Genomic DNA, 18,169 nt, shown 5'->3' with positions numbered 1-18,169 from the left:
GTAGTTTACCTGCTTCTTCTTTGCTTTCCCCTGCTCCCACCATCCTGACTCTTTTTCCCTAATTAGACTTCACAATTAGTGCCAGGGAAGGTGGTACTTAGAAGTGGGCAATGGAAGGGAGGGAGGGGTTGGCCACTACTGTGGGTGATTTTGTTTGCTTTGCCGATTGGATTGGAATTGGAATTGATTTGAATTAGAATTTGGTCAAGATTCAAGTCATCAAATATTTAATAAATACTCACCAAGTGCCAAGTATTGTGTTAATGAGTAGAGTAAGATCCTTCTGTTCTCAAATAATTTAGAGGTTAGGATATGACCAGTCCACAAATTATTTTATCTTATTTTATAGACCAGGGATGCTGCTAAAATAATTTTAAATACGAGGAAATGCACAATACCTTGAACCTGGAAGGTCCTGGTTAACATTCCTTGAATGGAAGTGAGAATGAATGAAGGCGAACAATCTGGATGTCAGAGGACACAGAGGTTACTGCTAGTTGAGAATGGAAGGTGGGGCTTATATAGACACGTCAGGAACATAATCCATCATAGTTTAGGAAGGTTACATGTTTGTAAAGGCGTAAGGATTTCCTTTTCAGGAGAGCTTGATTGAATAACTGGAATGTGGAGTTGGAGAGTCAGAAGATTGTTTTTTGCTTGTGCCAACAGCTGAAACGGTGAACAATTACTGCAGATCTGCCAATAATGTCTGCCATCTAGTCACCAAAAAGACTGTTGGAAATACTGAATCAATGCCAATAAAAGCTATAAACAAAAGGACCAAACTATTAATGTGTATTCTGTGTTACTAGTTAACAATCATCCTTACGCTTTAGATATTGTCCTAATTGCTGGGCATGGTCCCGGTGGGGAAGGCTTCCTATGGAAAGGATTCTGTACAGTTCAATACAGGTGAACTGAAAAATGCATGTGATTTTTTCCACTGTTCACTCAGCTCATTTCCATAGGACAGAGATGGGAACAGTCACGGGATGTCTAGGGGCATAGGGTAGTCTCAGGTGGTGTGTATAAATAGCATACTATCACAAATACCATACTTGTAAGACAAGCACACAAGCATACTTGGGAATTCCCTGTATTACTTACCTAATTTGATAAATGAAATCTGTAATCCACGAACATGTAAATCTCCTCGAGGCCGGAGCCACTTAGACATTTTGTTTCCGACACATTTTTCCATGTTATGCAAAGCTTAGATTATTTTAATAAAAGGTGGTTTCATTCTGGAGCCATCTAGCACCCTCATCCACCAGTCATTTCGTTAGCATAGAAAGAGACACTTACCACTCCAGAGATTCCAAAGGTCTTAAAAGCTCCTGTGTGAGGAACTGGGAGCTAAGACCAAATATTATAACAAAAGATGTTTCAGTTACTGATGGACAAGTACGAGGTGTGTGGGAAGGGGCACAGAGCTTCCATATCCTCTCTGGGCGCACCACCCTCCCAGCACCACCACGTGTTCTCTAACCCAGATGCTCTCCAGACCTCATCATTTAAGGTTTTTATGGATGTTCTATAATGTAGGCATGATGATTAAATCACTGGCCATTGGTAATTGAAATAAATCTCCAGCTCCTCTCATCCCTGGAGGCTGAGGGGTGGGACTGAAAATTCCTACCCTCTAATCACAGGGCACAGGGTTGGTTCTTCAGGCAATGAGTTTCATTCTGGAGCCATCTAGCACCGTCATCCACCCGCGGTCTCATTAGCATACAAAAAGACACCAGAGATTCCAAGGGGCTTAAAATCTCCTATGTGAGGAACTGGGAGCTAAAACCAAATATTTATAACAAAAGATGTTAGGCTGGGCACGGTGGTTCACACCTGTAATCCCGGCAATTTGGGAGGCTGAGGTGGGTGGATCACCTGAGGTTAGGCATTCAAGACTAGCCTGGCTGACATGGCAAAACCCTGTCTCTACTAAAAATACAAACATTAGCCTGGCGTGGTAGCAGGCACCTGCAATCCCAGCTACACAGGAAGCTGAGGCAGGAAAATCACTTGAACCCGGGAGGCGGAGGTTGCAGTGAGCCGAGATCGCCCCACTGCGCTCCAGCCAGGGGATACAGCAAGACTGTCTCAAAAAAAAAAAAAAAGGAAAGATGTTCCTATCACCCCTATTATACAGGATAGTATAACAATTTTAAAAGCTCTGTGTCAGAAACCAAATATATATATATGTGTGTGTGTATATATATATAGAGATAGATATATATATATTTATTTATTTATTTTGAGATGGAGTCTCACTCTGTCGCCCAGGCTAGAGTGCAGTGGCGCGATCTCGGCTCACTGCAACCTCCACCTCCTGGGTTCAAGCAATTCTCCTGTCTCAGCCTCCCAAGTAGCTGGGACTATAGGCGTGTGCCATCATGCCTGGCTAATTTTTTGTATTTTCAGAAGAGACGGGGTTTCTCCATGTCGGCCAGGATGGTCTTGAATGCCTGACCTCAAGTGATCCACCTTGGCCTCCCAAAGTGCTGGGATTACAGGCGTGAGCCACTGTGCCCGACCTATATTTCTTAGTATGTCATGCTTGGATCATTTTATATGTCAACTTGACTAGGCTGCAGGGTGCCCAGATATTTGGTCAAACATGATTCTGGGTGTTTCTGTGAGGATGCTTTTGGGTGAGGTTGACGTTTAAATCAGTAGACTGAATAAAGCAGATTGGCCTCCCTAATGTGGGTGGGCCTCATCTAATCAGTTGAAGGCTTGACTAGAACAAAAGTCTTACCCTCGCCTGAGTAAGAGAATATTCTCCTTCCTGATGTCATTTTTTTTTTTCCTCAACCCTGGAGCCAATCCAAGATCAATTGCTGCACTTAATTCTTTTTAGTCTAATCTGGAGGTTCCTCACCTCAGTCTTTTTTTTTTTTTCCAGAGATGAAGTCTTGCTGTGTTGCCCAGGGTGGAGTGCAGTGGCTATTCACAGGTGTGGTCATAGCTACTATAGCCTCAAACCCCTGGGCTCAAGTGAGCCTTTTGAACTAGAACATTGGCCTTTTCTGGTTCTGCAGAAGCTTCCAACCTTCAGATTTGAACTGGGACACTGGCTTTGCAGATTTTGATCTTGCCAACCTTCATAATTGTGTGAGTCAATTTTCCATATCTCTATATCTCTATATAATATCTCCTATTCTGTTTCTCTAGAGAACCCTGACTAGTGTAACAGGTATTTTCCAAGACTCCCCATCTTTGGAGGGCCCCAGACCCCTGAAAGGCTGTCAAAAGTACTGCTTAGGGCCGGGTGCAGTGGCTCACACCTGTAATCTCAGCACTTTGGGAGGCCGAGGCAGGTGGATTACCTGAGGTCAGGAGTTTGAGACCAGCCTGGCCAACATGGTGAAACCCTGTATCTACTGAAAATACAAAAATTAGCTGGGCGTCGTGGCGCACGCCTGTAATCCCAGCTACTCCAGAGGCTGAGGCAGGAGAATCTCTTGAACCCAGGAAGTGGAGGTTGCAGTGAGCCGAGATGGCGCCACTGCACTCCAGCCTGGGTGACAGAGCGAGACTCCTTCTCAAAAAAAAAAGAAAAAAAAAAAGTACTGCTTAGGCTCTCAGCCACCTGTTCTGGAATCAGCAAGTAGCCCTTGGGGTAAAACAGTCCTACTGATGGGCTCAGTCTCTTACGTACTCTGTTCTCTTGGACATTGACCTGGTAGGTATTTACTGTCTCATTAGTGCTCGCTTATCTTTGAGTAGATATTTTGTATATTTTGTCCACTTTTCTAATGATCACTAATGGGAGGGTTGTCTGTTGCCCCATGCTCCATTACCAGAATCATTTGGCAAGTAGCCATTTAAAAGAAGAATCCCATTTGTCCATTTCAGTTTGCTAAATCTTATTGCATTTAATTATCTATCTTTAACTCATTATTATGTTGTTGTTTACTGTACATGTTAGTTGCAGGTTGGGGAGAATATCTAATTCTCATTCAATAGAGTGCATATCATTGTGTACTATTGCAAACATAATCACCATGGAGTTCATTAAGTGTTAAATAATTAGATAATTCATGTTTAAATGTCTATATTATGCAGAAATGTTTGGAGAATTGTTTTATAGATATTTGAGAGGGTTTTAGTGATATTTGGAGAAAGTGGAGTTTCTGGACAGGCTGGGAATACATTCCTATTTTCTCATTTAAAATAACTTCATATAGGCTTATTTGATCTGAGAATTGTTTTCAGGAATGAATTAACCTGGGAGGATCATAGTTCTAAATGTAGCATATAGCGTACCTCTGTTTTGCATGCTTATATCACAAATATATTTGTAGGCTTCTTACCATATCACGCTCCCCAGGAAGATGTTGACAAAAGCCTCATAATCCCCCACCTGGAGAGAAGTTAGCCAATAGAAGAGTGTCTCTAGGAGGAAATGTAAAGTGGTAGAAAATCGCAAGTCTAATGGTTGTTTTTATAGGAACCCTGAATGAAATAGCTGGTTTGCTCATGAGTGTAACCATTCTTGCTTGATTCTTACTTCTGCACCCGAACCGTAAGTGCGAGTGAGCCTAAGAATATTGGCCCATCCACACCTGCCCTCTAAGTGATCTCACAGGCTCTTGGCTTCAGCCACCACCCATAGGCTGCCAACCCGCAGATCTGTGTCTCAGTTTGTTCCTGACCCCTATTAATTCTTACTGCTCCTGAGAGTCTCCACCTGGTGTCTCATCACCTCCCACCTCAGTTCAATCCATGTCAAACCTGGTGTTTCCCTCTGCTCCCCACCTCAGATTCTGCTCTCCTCTACCTCTCAGATTGATTAATGGCCCCCAGAAAGTTAGTTACCAAGTCATAGCACCTCCACCTCCTATGTATTTCTTTTTTTTCCTTAAAAACTTTCAAACCTACAGAAAAGTTGCAAAATATGTGAGAATAATGAATATCAATATACCTGTTTCCTTAAATTTACCACTTCTGAACATTTTGTCACATTTGCTCTCTCTCTTTCTCATATATATATATGTTTTATATATGTATCCATGTAATAGTAATAGTGATATTATTTGTTGAGTCATTTGTAAGTCACAGACATGAGACTCTTCACTCCTTATACTTTAGTATGTATCTCTGGAGAACACGGAACTTCTCTTTAACAACTGTAATACAATTAAATTTAGGACATTTAACATTAATTCAATGTTATTTACTATAATAATAAATACATCAATTACAAATCTTAATGTAACAAATTAATATGTTCGTTAGAAGTTTATATTCAAATTTCACTTGTGCCAATAATGTCTTTTTCTACTTTTTTTTTTTTTCATTTTTCAGACAGAGTCTCACCCTGTCGCCTAGGCTGGAGTGCAGTGGTGCGATCTCAGCTCACTGCAACCTCTGCCTCCAGGGTTCAAGCAATTCTCGTGCCTCAACCCCCTGAGTAACTGGGATTACAGGTGCGGGCCACTATGCCCGGCTAAGTTTTGTGTTTTTAGTAGAGACGGAGTTTCACCATGTTGCCCAGGCTGGTCTCAAACTCCTGGACTAAGTGATCTGCCTGTGTCAGGCACCCAAAGTGCTGGGATCACAGGTATGAGCCACTGTGCCTGGTCAATAATGTCCTTTCTAGCTTTTTTTTCCCCCTTCAATCCTGGAACTAATCTGAGATCAATTTTTTTTTTTTTTTTTTTTTGATACGGAGTCTTGCTCTGTCGCCCAGGCTGGAGTGCAGTGGCCGGATCTCAGCTCACTGCAAGCCCCGCCTCCCGGGTTCACGCTATTCTCCTGCCTCAGCCTCCCAAGTAGCTGGGACTACAGGCGCCCGCCACCTTGCCCGGCTAGTTTTTTTGTAATTTTTTTAGTAGAGACGGGGTTTCACCGTGTTAGCCAGGATGGTCTCGATCTCCTGACCTCGTGATCCGCCTGTCTCGGCCTCCCAAAGTGCTGGGATTACAGGCTTGAGCCACCGCGCCCGGCCTGAGATCAATTGTTGCACTTAGTTCTTATGTTTCTTTAGTCTAATATGGAACAGTTCTTCACCTCAGTCTTTTTTTTTTTTTGAGATGGGGTCTTGCTGTGTTGCCCAGGATAGAGTGCAGTAGCTATTCACAGGTGTGATCATAGCTACCACAGCCTTGAACTCCTGGGCCCAAGTGACCCTGCCTCAGCCTCCCAAGTATCCCAAGTAGCTGGGACTAGAGACAAGGTCCTCAGCCTTTTTTTGTTTGTTTGTTTTTTGTTTTGACTTTTGTGGAATTGGGAGTCTTTTTTTTTTCTTTTTGAAACGAAGTCTGCACACCCAGGCTGGAGTGCAGTGGCGTAATCTCGGCTCACTACAACCTCTGCCTCCTGGGTTCAAGCGATTCAAGCCTTCTGAGTAGCTGGGATTACAGGCGTGTGCCACCATGCCCGGCTAATTTTTATCTTTTTAGTAGAGACGGGGGTTTCACCATGTTGGTCAGGCTGGTCTCAAACTCCTGACCTTGTGATCTGCCAGCCTCAGCCTTCCAAAGTGCTGGGATTACAGGCATGAGCCACTGCACCTGGTAGAGCTGGGAGTCTTAAACAGCCCACACCAGTTGTTTTCTAGAATGTTCCTTGATGGAGGTAAACACCTTAATCAAGTGATCAAAGTTGACATCATGAACAGAGTTTAGGTTGACATCATGTGTCTTCCAGTGTGATGCAGCAGGTGAGATACAACTTCACCTACATTATATAGAGGACCTGAATTGGATCATGAGGAAACCATTGGACACATCTCTTTCACCCTTAGAATAAAGTCTGCACTCCATAACAAGTCACAGATGTCTCTGTGATCTGTCACCTTTGTCTCTGACCACATCGTCTATGTGGTGGACACTGGCTGCCCGCACAACACCTTTCCCTACATGGCTTCTCTACTTTTGTTCTGGTGGCTCTCAGGGAAGCTAGGCCCTCCCCAAGTCCGGGAAATGAACCACGATTGGTCCACGTCTAATGCAGCAAGCCCATTCCCACTTGCCGCTAATTGGTTTAGGGATGGCAGTGTGCCCCATTTCTGCTAATCAACACTCACGAGTTCATTTCATGGGGAGCTTCTGGAAAAAAATGTACTCCTTGATAAAAGGATGGCAAGTTCAGGCCGGGCACGGTGGCTCATGCCTGTAATCCCAGCACTTTGGGGGGCCGAGGCGGGCGGATCACGAGGTCAGGAGATCGAGACCATCCTGGCTAACACTGTGAAACCCCATCTCTACTAAAAATACAAAAAAATTAGCTGGCTGTGGTGGCGGGCGCCTGTAGTCCCAGCTACTCTGGGGGTTGAGGCAGGAGAATGGCGTGAACCCGGGAGGTGGAGCTTTCAGTGATCCGAGATCGCACCACTGTACTCCAGCCTGGGCACAGAGCGAGACTCCATCTCAAAAAAAAAAAAAAAAAAAAGAATCCTGGCACGGTGGCTCACGCCTGTAATCCCAGCACTTTGGGAGGCCGAGGCAGGCGTATCACGAGGTCAGGAGATGGAGACCATCCTGGCCAACACGGTGAAAAATAACAGACATTTACTCTTAGTCACTGGTTCTGATTTGAAATAGTATTTTGCAATTTAGCTGGGGGTGGTGGTGGGCACCTGTAGTCCCAGTTTCTCAGGAGGCTGAGGCAGGAGAATGGTGTGAACCTGGGAGGCAGAGCACGCAGTGAGCCGAGATCACGCCACTGCACTCCACCCTGGGTGATAAGCAAGACTCCGTCTCCAAAAAAAAAAAAAAAAAGGAGGATGGCACGTTCTGGACTCACTGCAAGCTCCGCCTCCCAGGTTCATGCCATTCTCCTGCCTCAGCCTCCCGAGTAGCTGGGACTACAGATATCTGCCATCACGCCTGGCTTGTTTTTTGTATTTTTAGTAGAGACAGGGTTTCCTTGTGTTAGCCAGGATGGTCTCAATTTCCTGACTTCATGATCCCCCCGCCTTGGCCTCCCAAAGTGCTGGGATTACAGGCGTGAGCCACCGCGCCCAGCCTGTATCTTTTTTTTTTTTTTTTTGAGACGGAGTCTCGCTCTGCCGCCCAGGCTGGAGTGCAGTGGCCGGGTCTCAGCTCACTGCAAGCTCCGCCTCCTGGGTTTACGCCATTCTCCTGCCTCAGCCTCCCAAGCAGCTGGGACTACAGGCGCCCGCCATGTCGCCCGGCTAGTTTTTTTTTGTATTTTTTAGTAGAGACGGGGTTTCACCATGTTAGCCAGGATGGTCTCGATCTCCTGACCTCGTGATCCGCCCGTCTCGGCCTCCCAAAGTGCTGGGATTACAGGCTTGAGCCACCGCGCCCGGCCAACCAGCCTGTATCTTTTTACTGGCTTAAACATGGCAGAGGAAGATATGATGCCTAACGCTGTGGCAATCGCCTTGACAGGCCCAAGGATGCTGCAGGATGAAAAGGTGGAGACCTGGTGCTTTCACACTGCACTCATTCTGAAACCATCTGCCAGGGCAGGGTGGGGTGTGTGCGTGTGTGAGATCGTTAAATGTCTCTGCCACGTATGCCATTGTTGGCTCAGTGTGCTGCCACCTGCAGCCAAGCACACTCTTAGCTGACACACCCTGCCTACCTCCTCCTGCTCTCCCACTCTCCCTTCCCACAAGCCCTCTCTCCCCTGGATGCCTAACTCCTACTCATCCTTAAGCTTCAGCAGAGACATGACTTCTTCCAGACACATTCCTTTATCCTCCAAGACTGGGCCGAGTGCCTCTCCTATAACACCCTGTACCTACTCCTCCTACAGGAGCCTTTCTGATCACCAGACCTAATTCCTATAATGCATTTCTCCCTTCAGTCTGGTTACTTTATTGCTGCCTTATTTAAAGTTGCTTTTAAAAAATATCTGTAGGCTGGGCGCAGTGGCTCACACCTATAATCCCACCACTTTGGGAGGCCGAGGTGGGTGCATCACCTGAGATCAGGAGTTCGAGGCCAGCCTGGGCAACATGGTGAAACTAAATCTCTCTAAAAATCTCTACTAAAAATACAAAAATTAGCCAGGTGTGGTGGTGGGCGCCTGTAATCCCAACTACTTGGGAGGCTGAGGCATGAGAATCACTTGAACCTGGGAGGTGGAGGTTCTAGTGAGCTGAGATTGTGCTATTGTACTCCAGCCTGGGTAACGAGCAAAACTCCATCTCAAAAAACAAACAAACAAAAAACATCTGTAGAGGGAAATTTTATGGAAGTATTACTGCAAAGCTACAGAATACATTTTTTTTATTAGCTTCAGCCAGGGCTCAGGAAGAAGTGGGAAGAAGAGTCCCTTATAATAGCTGACAGGTTCCCTTTTAGCCTTTGATTCAACCATAACTCAAGGTTGACCTTTTCATGACAAATCCCTAGCCGGAGGACAAGTGTTGAAGTCCTGTGGAATGCTAGAAGAAACTGGGCAAGTGTCTAATTGCAAAGTCACACTGCTGGGAAAGCGGAACCTGTATCTGTCTGACTTCAGAGTGTACAGATTTGACTTATGTAATTATAGAGGTGAAGGCTGGAGCAAAGTAAGGGCAAAATGCAGGGACATATAGTCTCATTCAGTATTAAGGGGGACTTTTTGACCATAATCATTAGTCAAAACTGGAATGGGGCCAGGCACAGTGGCTCACACCTGTAATCCCAGCACTTTGGGAGGCCAAGGTGGGAGAATCACTTGAGCCCAGGAGCTCAAAGCTAGTCTGGGCAACATAGGGAAACCCCATCACTGCAAAAAAAAAAAAAAAAAAAAAAAAACCAAAAAAATCAGCTGGGTGTAGTGGCGTGGTAGTTCAAGTCACTTAGGAGGCTGAGATGGGAGGATTGCTTGAACCTGGGAGATTGAGGCTGCAGTGAGCTATCATCACACCACTGCACTACAGTCTGGGCAACAGAGTAAGACCCTGGTTTTGGTTTTGTTTTGTCTCAAAACAAAACTAAAAACTGGAATGGGCTGCCTATTTTCACTGGGAAGGTTCACGTAGAAGTTGGATTATCTTTTTTTTTTTTCAGGGATATTATGGAGGGGAATCCCCAGCTGCCTCAGAGTTGGTCTAGATGCCCTTTATTTTTTTTTTATTTTTATTTTTTGTTGAGACGGAGTCTCGCTCTGTCGCCCAGGCTGGAGTGCAGTGGCCAGATCTCAGCTCACTGCAAGCTCCGCCTCCCGGGTTTACGCCATTCTCCTGCCTCAGCCTCCCGAGTAGCTGGGACTACAGGCGCCCGGCACCTCGCCCGGCTAGTTTTTTTTTTTTTTAGTAGAGACGGGGTTTCACCATGTTAGCCAGGATGGTCTCGATCTCCTAACCTCGTGGTCCGCCCGTCTCGGCCTCCCAAAGTGCTGGGATTACAGGCTTGAGCCACCGCGCCCGGCCTAGATGCCCTTTAAATGCCCCTTCCAGTCCTAGAATTTTGTAATAAACAATTCTAAGATTCTGTGATTTGGCGTCTCCCGGGAAATCCACACGCAGCAGTCAGAGACCCTGCCACCTGAGGGCAGTGTTATCACATTTGGTCCAATTGCATAGAAGGAACCAAAGCTCCCCCCAGGGCTCCCAGTTTAGACTACTCCCAGACTAGAGAACGCCCAGTTGTTTATTTTTTTTGAGATAGGGTCTCGCTTTGTCACCCAGGTTGGAGTGCAGTGATGCAATCAGAGCTCACTGCAGCTTCGACCTCCTGGACTCAAGTGATCCTCCCTCTTCAGGCTCCCAGGTAACCGAAACTACAGGCGTGCACCACCATCGTTGGCTAATTTTTACATTTTTTGTAGAGATAGGATCTCGATATGTTGCCCAGGTTGGTCTTCAATTCCTGGCCTCAAGTGATCCTCCTGCCTTGGCCTCGCAAAGTTCTGGAATCACAGGAATGAACCACCTTGCCCAGCCGAGAATGCCAAGTTCAAAACCATCATAGGGGTGATGTGCCCTGGTGTGAAGGTGGAGAGGGACACACCAAAGAAGTAGTGTTCCTCTCTCCACCACCCCACACAGTGATTTCTGCCTGCCAACAGATTGGGGAGAGGTCAGAATGCTGGAAGACACACCATTCCCAGAGAGCCTGTGTGTTCTGAGGGCTGGGAACTGGCAGGGAGCCCTCCCTCATGGCGCTGCCCCCACAGCAGCTCTCCAAAGACTAGGAGGGCAAGGAAAGGAAAGGGTCGAGGAATATTAGATCACAACAGAAACCCTGCCACACGAGGGAAGGTTGACGGACCCAGGAATGTTCAGCCTAGAGAAGAGAAAACTTGTCGGGACCTGTCTTGAGAACTGGCTTCCATGAAGGTTGTTCTGTAGGGCTTTGGGTAGAAACACCAGGTCAGAGGCTGGGGCCAGCAGCTCACGCCTATAATCCCAGCACTTTGGGCAGCTGAGGTGGGGGGGGATCACCTGAGGTCGGGAGTTTGAGTCCAGCCTGGCCAACATGGTAAAACCCCGTTTCTACTAAAAATACAAAAATTAGCTAGGCGTGGCGGTGCGTGCCTGTAATCCCAGCTACTTGGGAGGCTGAGGCAGGAGAACTGCTTGAACCTGGGAGGCAGAGGTTGCAGTGAGCCGAGATTGAGCCATTGCACTCCAGCCTGGGTGACAGAGTGAGGCTCTGTCTCAAAAAAATTAAAAAAAGAAAGAAATAGCAGGACAGCATGCAGATGTCACCGGGGGGCAGGTCTCATCTGGATTGAAGAAAGAACTTTCTGGCAGTGTCAGGAAGGTCACTGCCCTGGGAGGCAGCTCATTCTTTCATTTCCTCTTTATGTGTTTACTGGGTGCACACTTCAGCCCTGGCAGTCTCTAGTTGCTGAGGATACAGTAGTGAACAAAACGGCTGCCTGCCTGCCCTCACGGAGCTGACCCACTGGTGTCTGGACATCCTGGGAGATGAGACGGAACGTGCAGGGGCAATGTGGAGCATTAGCCTGGATGGACTTGACCTGCTCCGGAGATTCCGTAACTTTCTTGGGTTTAAGAAACCTAGTTTGTTTTCATTTCTCTGATACAGACTTTCAAAATTTGGAAAGAACTTCACCAAGACTGTATTGTTTTCATGGTTTCCAGTAGAAACAAGCCTGTGAATTAGTATATAGGGATGCAACAAAACTTTTTTATGTGGCGGTGGTAAAAATTGCCTTTGGATAAGTCTTAGGAAAATAAAATTTCTCCATTTAAAAAGAAGCTCCAAGTCTAGTGTAGTGGCTCACACCTGTAATCCTAACATTTCGGGAGGCTGAGGTGGGAGGATTGCTTGAGCCTAAGAATTCAAGACCTGCCGGGGCAACATAGTGAGAACCCATCTCTAGAAAAATAAAAATTAGCCTGGCAGAGCTGGACATTGGTACTGCTACTGTACTGGACTGGAGGCAGAGGCAGGAAGATTGCCTGTACCCAGGAGTTCAAGGCTGCAGTGAGCCATGATTGTGCCTCTGCACGCCAGCCCAGGCCACAGAGCAAGACTCTTTGTCTAAAAAAGCAAAGAAGCTCCAGTTGGTCTATTTTTTTTTTAATGTTTCTTTTATTTAAGCTATATGGGGAAATTAACATTGTCCACATGAGGAATTCTTTGTAGAGAACAGCCGGGTCACAGACATTACATATTCCGTCCTTGACATGAACATGTAGGAACTCAACTGAAACAGATCCATCGTTACTGTCATCCAAATGCTTACTGCCGTCCCAGAGAAGCCCCGCTCATTTTCATTCCTCTAATGGCTGGTATTTATGTTCCCAAGCTCATTTTCCACCATAGCACTTTTTATTCTTCACCACCTGTCTCTTCCTGGCTTGCACTTTCTTTTGCATAGTAAACATTCTCAGGACAGATCCAGTTTTCCATTTTCGTATTTTCTCCCTCTCAATGAACCGCGGTTGAGATCTGTATTACCCTGGAAAAAGAAAGACAGATAGTGAGCAAGGTGAGCAAGTCCATGTGGGTCAGAGCTGGGAGCTCTGACATCTTTGCTCCTCTGACATCAGCTCCCTGAGACGCTTAGGAATCTTCTGCAAAGGCTTCCTTCCTAGTAATGGATACTGTTGAGTCATACCTAGCTTGTTCTGCATGAAGTTCTGAGAGTTAAGAGACACCTTCTTTGGGCTTAATGTACCCCTACAAGTCATTGGGTGGGCCCAGAGTGCAGTGCCCTGGGATACAGAGCTCTCCCTGAGAGCCTGCCTGTGATGTGTCACGAGGGGTTTTGCTATTGTGATGTGACCATCTTCCAAAGAAAGAAAAGCTACTGCACATCACATTCCCACAAATGGATTTTTAAAATTAGTAAGCTTTCCTTATGGAGCTTATGGAATATTTGTACCCAGTAGAGCCATTCACAGTCTCACCCCTGCCTACCCTACCCTGCTAGCTTCATCCCCCACCGTGCTGCCGGTCTCTGGCCTCATCCTGAGCGCATCTACTCCAGCCAGCCTGTGCCCTTGTGTACCTCCCACCTTTGCACTTTTGTGTGTGTTGGGCCTTCTATCTGGAATTCCCTTCTCTCCTCTGCCTAGTGAAGGATCAGTTTTATTTGTTCTCTTACATTTCTGTTAAAATATTTTATTTTTATGTTTTTAATTTTTTTCCTTTTCAGTTTTAATTTTTTAAAAAAATTTTTCTGGAGACAGAGTCTCACTGCAACCTCTGCCTCCCAGGTTCAAACAATTCTCCTGCCTCAACCTCCTGAGTAGCTGGGATTACAGGGACCTGCCTTCATGCCTGGCTGATTAAATAAAAACAAAATGGACAGATTAGGACATGGAGAGTAGACCCAGAGGCACAGCCTCATCACCTCTGGTGGCAGGATGGCACCCTGATGGCATGGAAATAGATCCTTGCTATGACAGAGCAATTGTACCAGGTCCAGCCAAGCCAGGGCAGGGGACCTGCTTTAAAGGATGTCTAATCCTGGTGCCTAAGACTCCTAGGGGAAGGAGCTGAACTGCCTCCTGATGCTTGGTGTTCAGGAAGCCTCATGAGTAGTCCCTACCTAGGTCAGAGCTCACTGGGAGGGATCCCTTTCAGGTTTTTGCCCTGAAGGGAGATGGTTACACATTAATGCAGAGACAAGCTTCTGGTTTCCTTAACTTTCTGACCTAACCATTATTTCAGGGTTAGAGAATTCAGAAAAAGATTCTGTGCCCCATATTTTACCTCCTCCCTAAGCAAACGGTCAGATAAAGCTCAGCTTCACATCAAAGGTCAGTGGGGTTATCGCTTTTGGCCAAAACCCAAACCGACCGCCATTACTGAAAGATAGCGAATTGTAACTGAGCAGGGAACCTTACCCTCCTCACCAGGGACTGATTCAACAAGATGTTGGTTCAGGGAGGCCAGATATGATTCCCAGAAGCCATGGAGGTCGGTGCTTAGGGTTCAGCCCACCCCACCTCCCAGAGTGAATCAAGTCTTTGATTTTTTTGCTGCCCTGGTTAATCCCACACAGATGGCAACTATATCAATCTCCACAGTAACTTCAAATAAAAGATAACTTGCCTTTTCATAGCATAGGGTGTGTGACCATGAGCCAGTCACTGAACTTCTCCAAGCTCATTTTCCTCACCTGACAAATGGGGATAGTTATACCTACCTTGTAGGGTAGAAAAGAGAGTGAAAAGCATTTTCCATGCACTTAGCCACCACCACGCTCATTTTTTACATTTTTTTTTTGTAGAGATAGGGCCTTGCTATGTTGCCCAGGCTGGTCTCAAACTTCTGGCCTCAAGTGATCCTCCCACCTTGGCCTCCCAAAGTGTTGGGATTAGAGGCGTGAGACACTGCGCCCAGCTCTTTGAGTTTCCTTTTCTTTCCTAGCACTTGGCTCTTGTTCAAGGAGAAACCTCCACACCCTGGCTGCATGTATCTGGGTGGTTCTCAAACTCAGTCACACATCTGAGTCACCTGGAGGGCTTGCTAAACCACAGATGCTGGGCCCACCCCCGGAGCTCCTGATGCAGGAGGTCTGGAGCCAGGCCTAAGAATAGGCGTTTCTAAGAACGTCCTAGGTGACACTGATGCTGCTGGTCCCGGGACCACGTTTTGGCATCCACTCCTCCAAAATCACATTCTGTGCCTTACTCCTTACTTTCTTTTTGCTTCTCTCCATGGGAAAAGGAGTGATTGATCTTGTTTTTGGAATAAGGAAGGAAACAGGAAGGCAGAGCTGAGCCCCACCTAATCTCTCCTTTTAGATCTACTCCCAGGGATGATGGGTTCCGATCGTTCCTCTCCTGGGAATAGTGGCTGCTCCCCAGGGATTAAGCCTGCATTTGTTCAGTTCTGCAGCTTTCTTTTTTTTTTTTTTTGAGACAGAGTCTTGCTCTGTCACCCAGGCTGGAGTGCAGTGGCGTGATGTCGGCTCACTGCAACCTGTGCCTCCTGGGTTCAAGCAGTTCTAGTTCCTCAGCCTTCCGAGCAGCTGGGATTACAGGCGTGCGCCACCACGCCTGGCAAATTTTGTATTTTTAGTAGAGTTGGGGTTTCAGGTATCTTTAATTTTGAGGATGCCTATGGTGGATGCACATTAAAGCCACATCCTCAATCTAGAAATATGGCATAGTAAAACTGGTATTTGGGCCAGGTGTGGTGGCTCATGCCTGTAATCCTAGCACTTTGGGAGGTCAAGGTGGGCAGATCATGAGGTCAAGAGATTGAGACCATCCTGGCCAACATGGTGAAACCCCGTCTCTACTAAAAATATAAAAATTAGCTGGGCATTGTGATGTTCCCCTGTAGTCCCAGCTACTTGGGACGCTGAGGCAGGAGAATCGCTTGAACCTGGGAGGCAGAGGTTGCAGTGAGCCAAAATCGCACCACTGCACTCCAGCCTGGTGACAGAGCGAGACTCCCTCTCAAATAAATAAATAAATAAATAAAACTGGTATTTTGACTTTTTTTCTTTGAGATGGGGCCTCACTCTGTTGCCCAGGCTGGAATGCAGAGGTATGATCATAGATCATTGTAACCTCAGACTCTTGGGCTCAAGGGATCCTCCTGTCTCAGCCTCCCGAGTAATTGGGACTACAGGTGCGCACCACCATGCCTGGCTAATTTTTTTTACTTTTGTAGAGGCAGGGTTTCACTGTGTTGCCCAGGCTGGTCTTGAACTCCTGGGTTTAAACCATCTTCCCACCTCGGCCTCCGAAAGTACTAGGATTTACAGGCACGAGCCACTGCACCCAGCCTATTTTAACTTTTATATATTTATCTGCAATATTTTTCGTCCTTGATTAGTTCTGAATTAAGGGGAATAACATTGTTTCCTCAAAATCCCACCTGCACTTGGTGTTCGAGAAATGGCAGCTGTGATGATAATTATAATTTTCTTAGCGTTAGAGACCTGAACTCAACCAGGATTGATGAAATCTCCAGTGAAGAATGACATTGTGGGGGACATGAAAGATGAACACACATTGCCATAAGCTTGTGGATGTCCCAGTGACTCCCAGTGACTTGGCACTAGGTACCAAGGCTAGTGTCAAGTGGCATCACACTTGGGAACGGCCCTTCTATGCAGATGAGGGAATATCAGGTCGGCCAGCACCTGTGATACAGGGTTTTGCAGCTGAAGAGGGAGGAGAAGAGCTTTGTGCTTCCTGTTGCATGAGACTGGGTGTGACAAAGACTAGAGCTGGGGAATAGGGGGAATATGGCTGGGTCACATAGTACCACTACTAGGAGCAAAGCCAGTGCAGGAAGGAGCGCTCTGAGCGAGGTGGTCCAGAGCAGAGTCCACACCTACCGGCTGTGGCCCAGGACACGGAGGGCCTCACTCCTCAGAAAGGGTTTTCGAGGTGCCTGTCTTGGACACCTGGATGATCTCCACGGAGGTGATGCCCTTGCCGGCCACACGGTGTCTGGTGCGCAGCTTGTTTAGAGCGGTCTCTGCCATGCCCGCTCGCTCCTCAGCATCATCCAGCTCATGTACTGTCTTCCTGTATCGAGCCAGGGTCTGGTTGGCCTGGTCCTCCTGTGACAAAGGCACGGCAGGAAACGGGGCATAAACATGGCTGGTTCTGGTTAAATGTGCATTTTTTTTTTGAGAGAGACAGTCTTGCTCTGTTGCCCAGGCTGGAGTGCAGTGGCACGATCTTGGCTCACTGCAAACTCTACCTCCAGGGTTCAAGCGATTCTCCTGCCTTAGCCTCCCAAGTAGCTGGGATTAAGGTGCCCCCCACCATGCCTGACTAATTTTTGTGTTTTTGGTAGAGATGGGTTTCACCATTTTGGCCAGGCTGGTCTCGAACTCCTGACCTCAGGGGATCCACCCACCTCAACCTTCCAAAGTGCTGGGATTACAGGCATGAGCCACCACCATGCCTGGCCCCTTTACAAGTTCTTATCTGTGGTATATAGTGTCTGGTTCCCCTTCCCACTGGATTCCAAGGAAGAGACGCCATGGACATGAGCCTCGCAGAATCATCTTAGGGCCAATGCTTGCTTCTTTCCCTGTGGTTAATTCCCAGCAAGCCTGGTGACCCGCACTGAGAAACAAGCATCAGGGAAGGAGGAGCAAGGAGGTACATAGACACCCACAGCCTCCTCGATCTGCCTCTTGTAGATCTTCAGCTTGTTTTGTAGCTTCTCCACCAGCTCCTGCATGCGCTGGTTGGTCTTGTGGTCCTCCTCTGTCTGGAAGATCAGCTCTTTGAGGCGACGCTCATTCTTACGCAGCGTCTTGACCGTCTCCGCGTGCTGTTTCTGTTCCCCGTCCAGCTCTGTCTCTAGTTCCTTGATCTGTGGGAGGAAGAGAGGAATGCGGCTGAGCGAACGCGTGTGTTTTGTTTTTTGTTTTTTTGACAGGGTCCCGCTCTGTTGCCCAGGCTGGAGGGCAGTGGCGTGATCATGGCTTACTGCAGCCTTGACCTTCTGCGCTCAAGCGATCCTCCTGCCTCAGCCTCCTGGAACGCATGGTTTTGAGCTTCAGAGCTCAGTGGCCTCAGACAGGGGCCTTGTGGCTGCAGTATCTACCTCCTACCCAGAGGTGAGGGGATGGACCCTGGACAGGAGAGTCGGGTGGGCTCTGCCTTTTTTTTTTTTTGAGACGGAGTCTCGCTCTGTCACTCGGGCTGGAGCGCAGGAGTGCAGTGGCCGGATCTCAGCTCACTGCAAGCTCCGCCTCCCGGGTTTATGCCATTCTCCTGCCTCAGCCTCCCGACTAGCTGGGACTCCAGGTGCCCGCCACCTTGCCCGGCTAGTTTTTTTTTTTTTTTTTGTATTTT

At 47.1% G+C, this 18,169-nt stretch overlaps 1 protein-coding gene and 1 long non-coding RNA gene across 2 annotated transcripts in view; one reads left to right on the top strand and one right to left on the bottom strand.

Annotated features, from left to right (window-relative positions):
* LOC117072025 overlaps positions 1-18,169 on the top strand; it is a 40,972-nt gene that overhangs the window by 3,788 nt on the left and 19,015 nt on the right. Inside the window, exon 2 of the long non-coding RNA XR_004432685.1 lies at positions 2,906-3,114. This is a non-coding gene — a long non-coding RNA (uncharacterized LOC117072025). The remainder of the gene's footprint in view (positions 1-2,905; positions 3,115-18,169) is intronic.
* Positions 16,695-18,169, bottom strand: part of LOC117072013 (myosin-16) — a 71,665-nt gene continuing 70,190 nt past the window's right edge. The window contains exons 41-42 of the mRNA XM_033191783.1: positions 17,484-17,684; positions 16,695-16,917 (exon numbers count right to left, since the gene is read on the bottom strand). Coding sequence (XP_033047674.1) covers positions 16,717-16,917; positions 17,484-17,684 — 402 coding nt within the window. The 3' untranslated portion in view covers positions 16,695-16,716. The remainder of the gene's footprint in view (positions 16,918-17,483; positions 17,685-18,169) is intronic.

Source organism: Trachypithecus francoisi, unplaced genomic scaffold, assembly GCF_009764315.1.
Source record: "Trachypithecus francoisi isolate TF-2019V2 unplaced genomic scaffold, Tfra_2.0 Lachesis_group4, whole genome shotgun sequence".
Classification (NCBI taxonomy): domain Eukaryota; kingdom Metazoa; phylum Chordata; class Mammalia; order Primates; family Cercopithecidae; genus Trachypithecus; species Trachypithecus francoisi.
The sequence above is the reverse complement of the archived record's forward strand: the minus strand, read 5'-3'. Positions and strand labels throughout refer to the sequence as shown.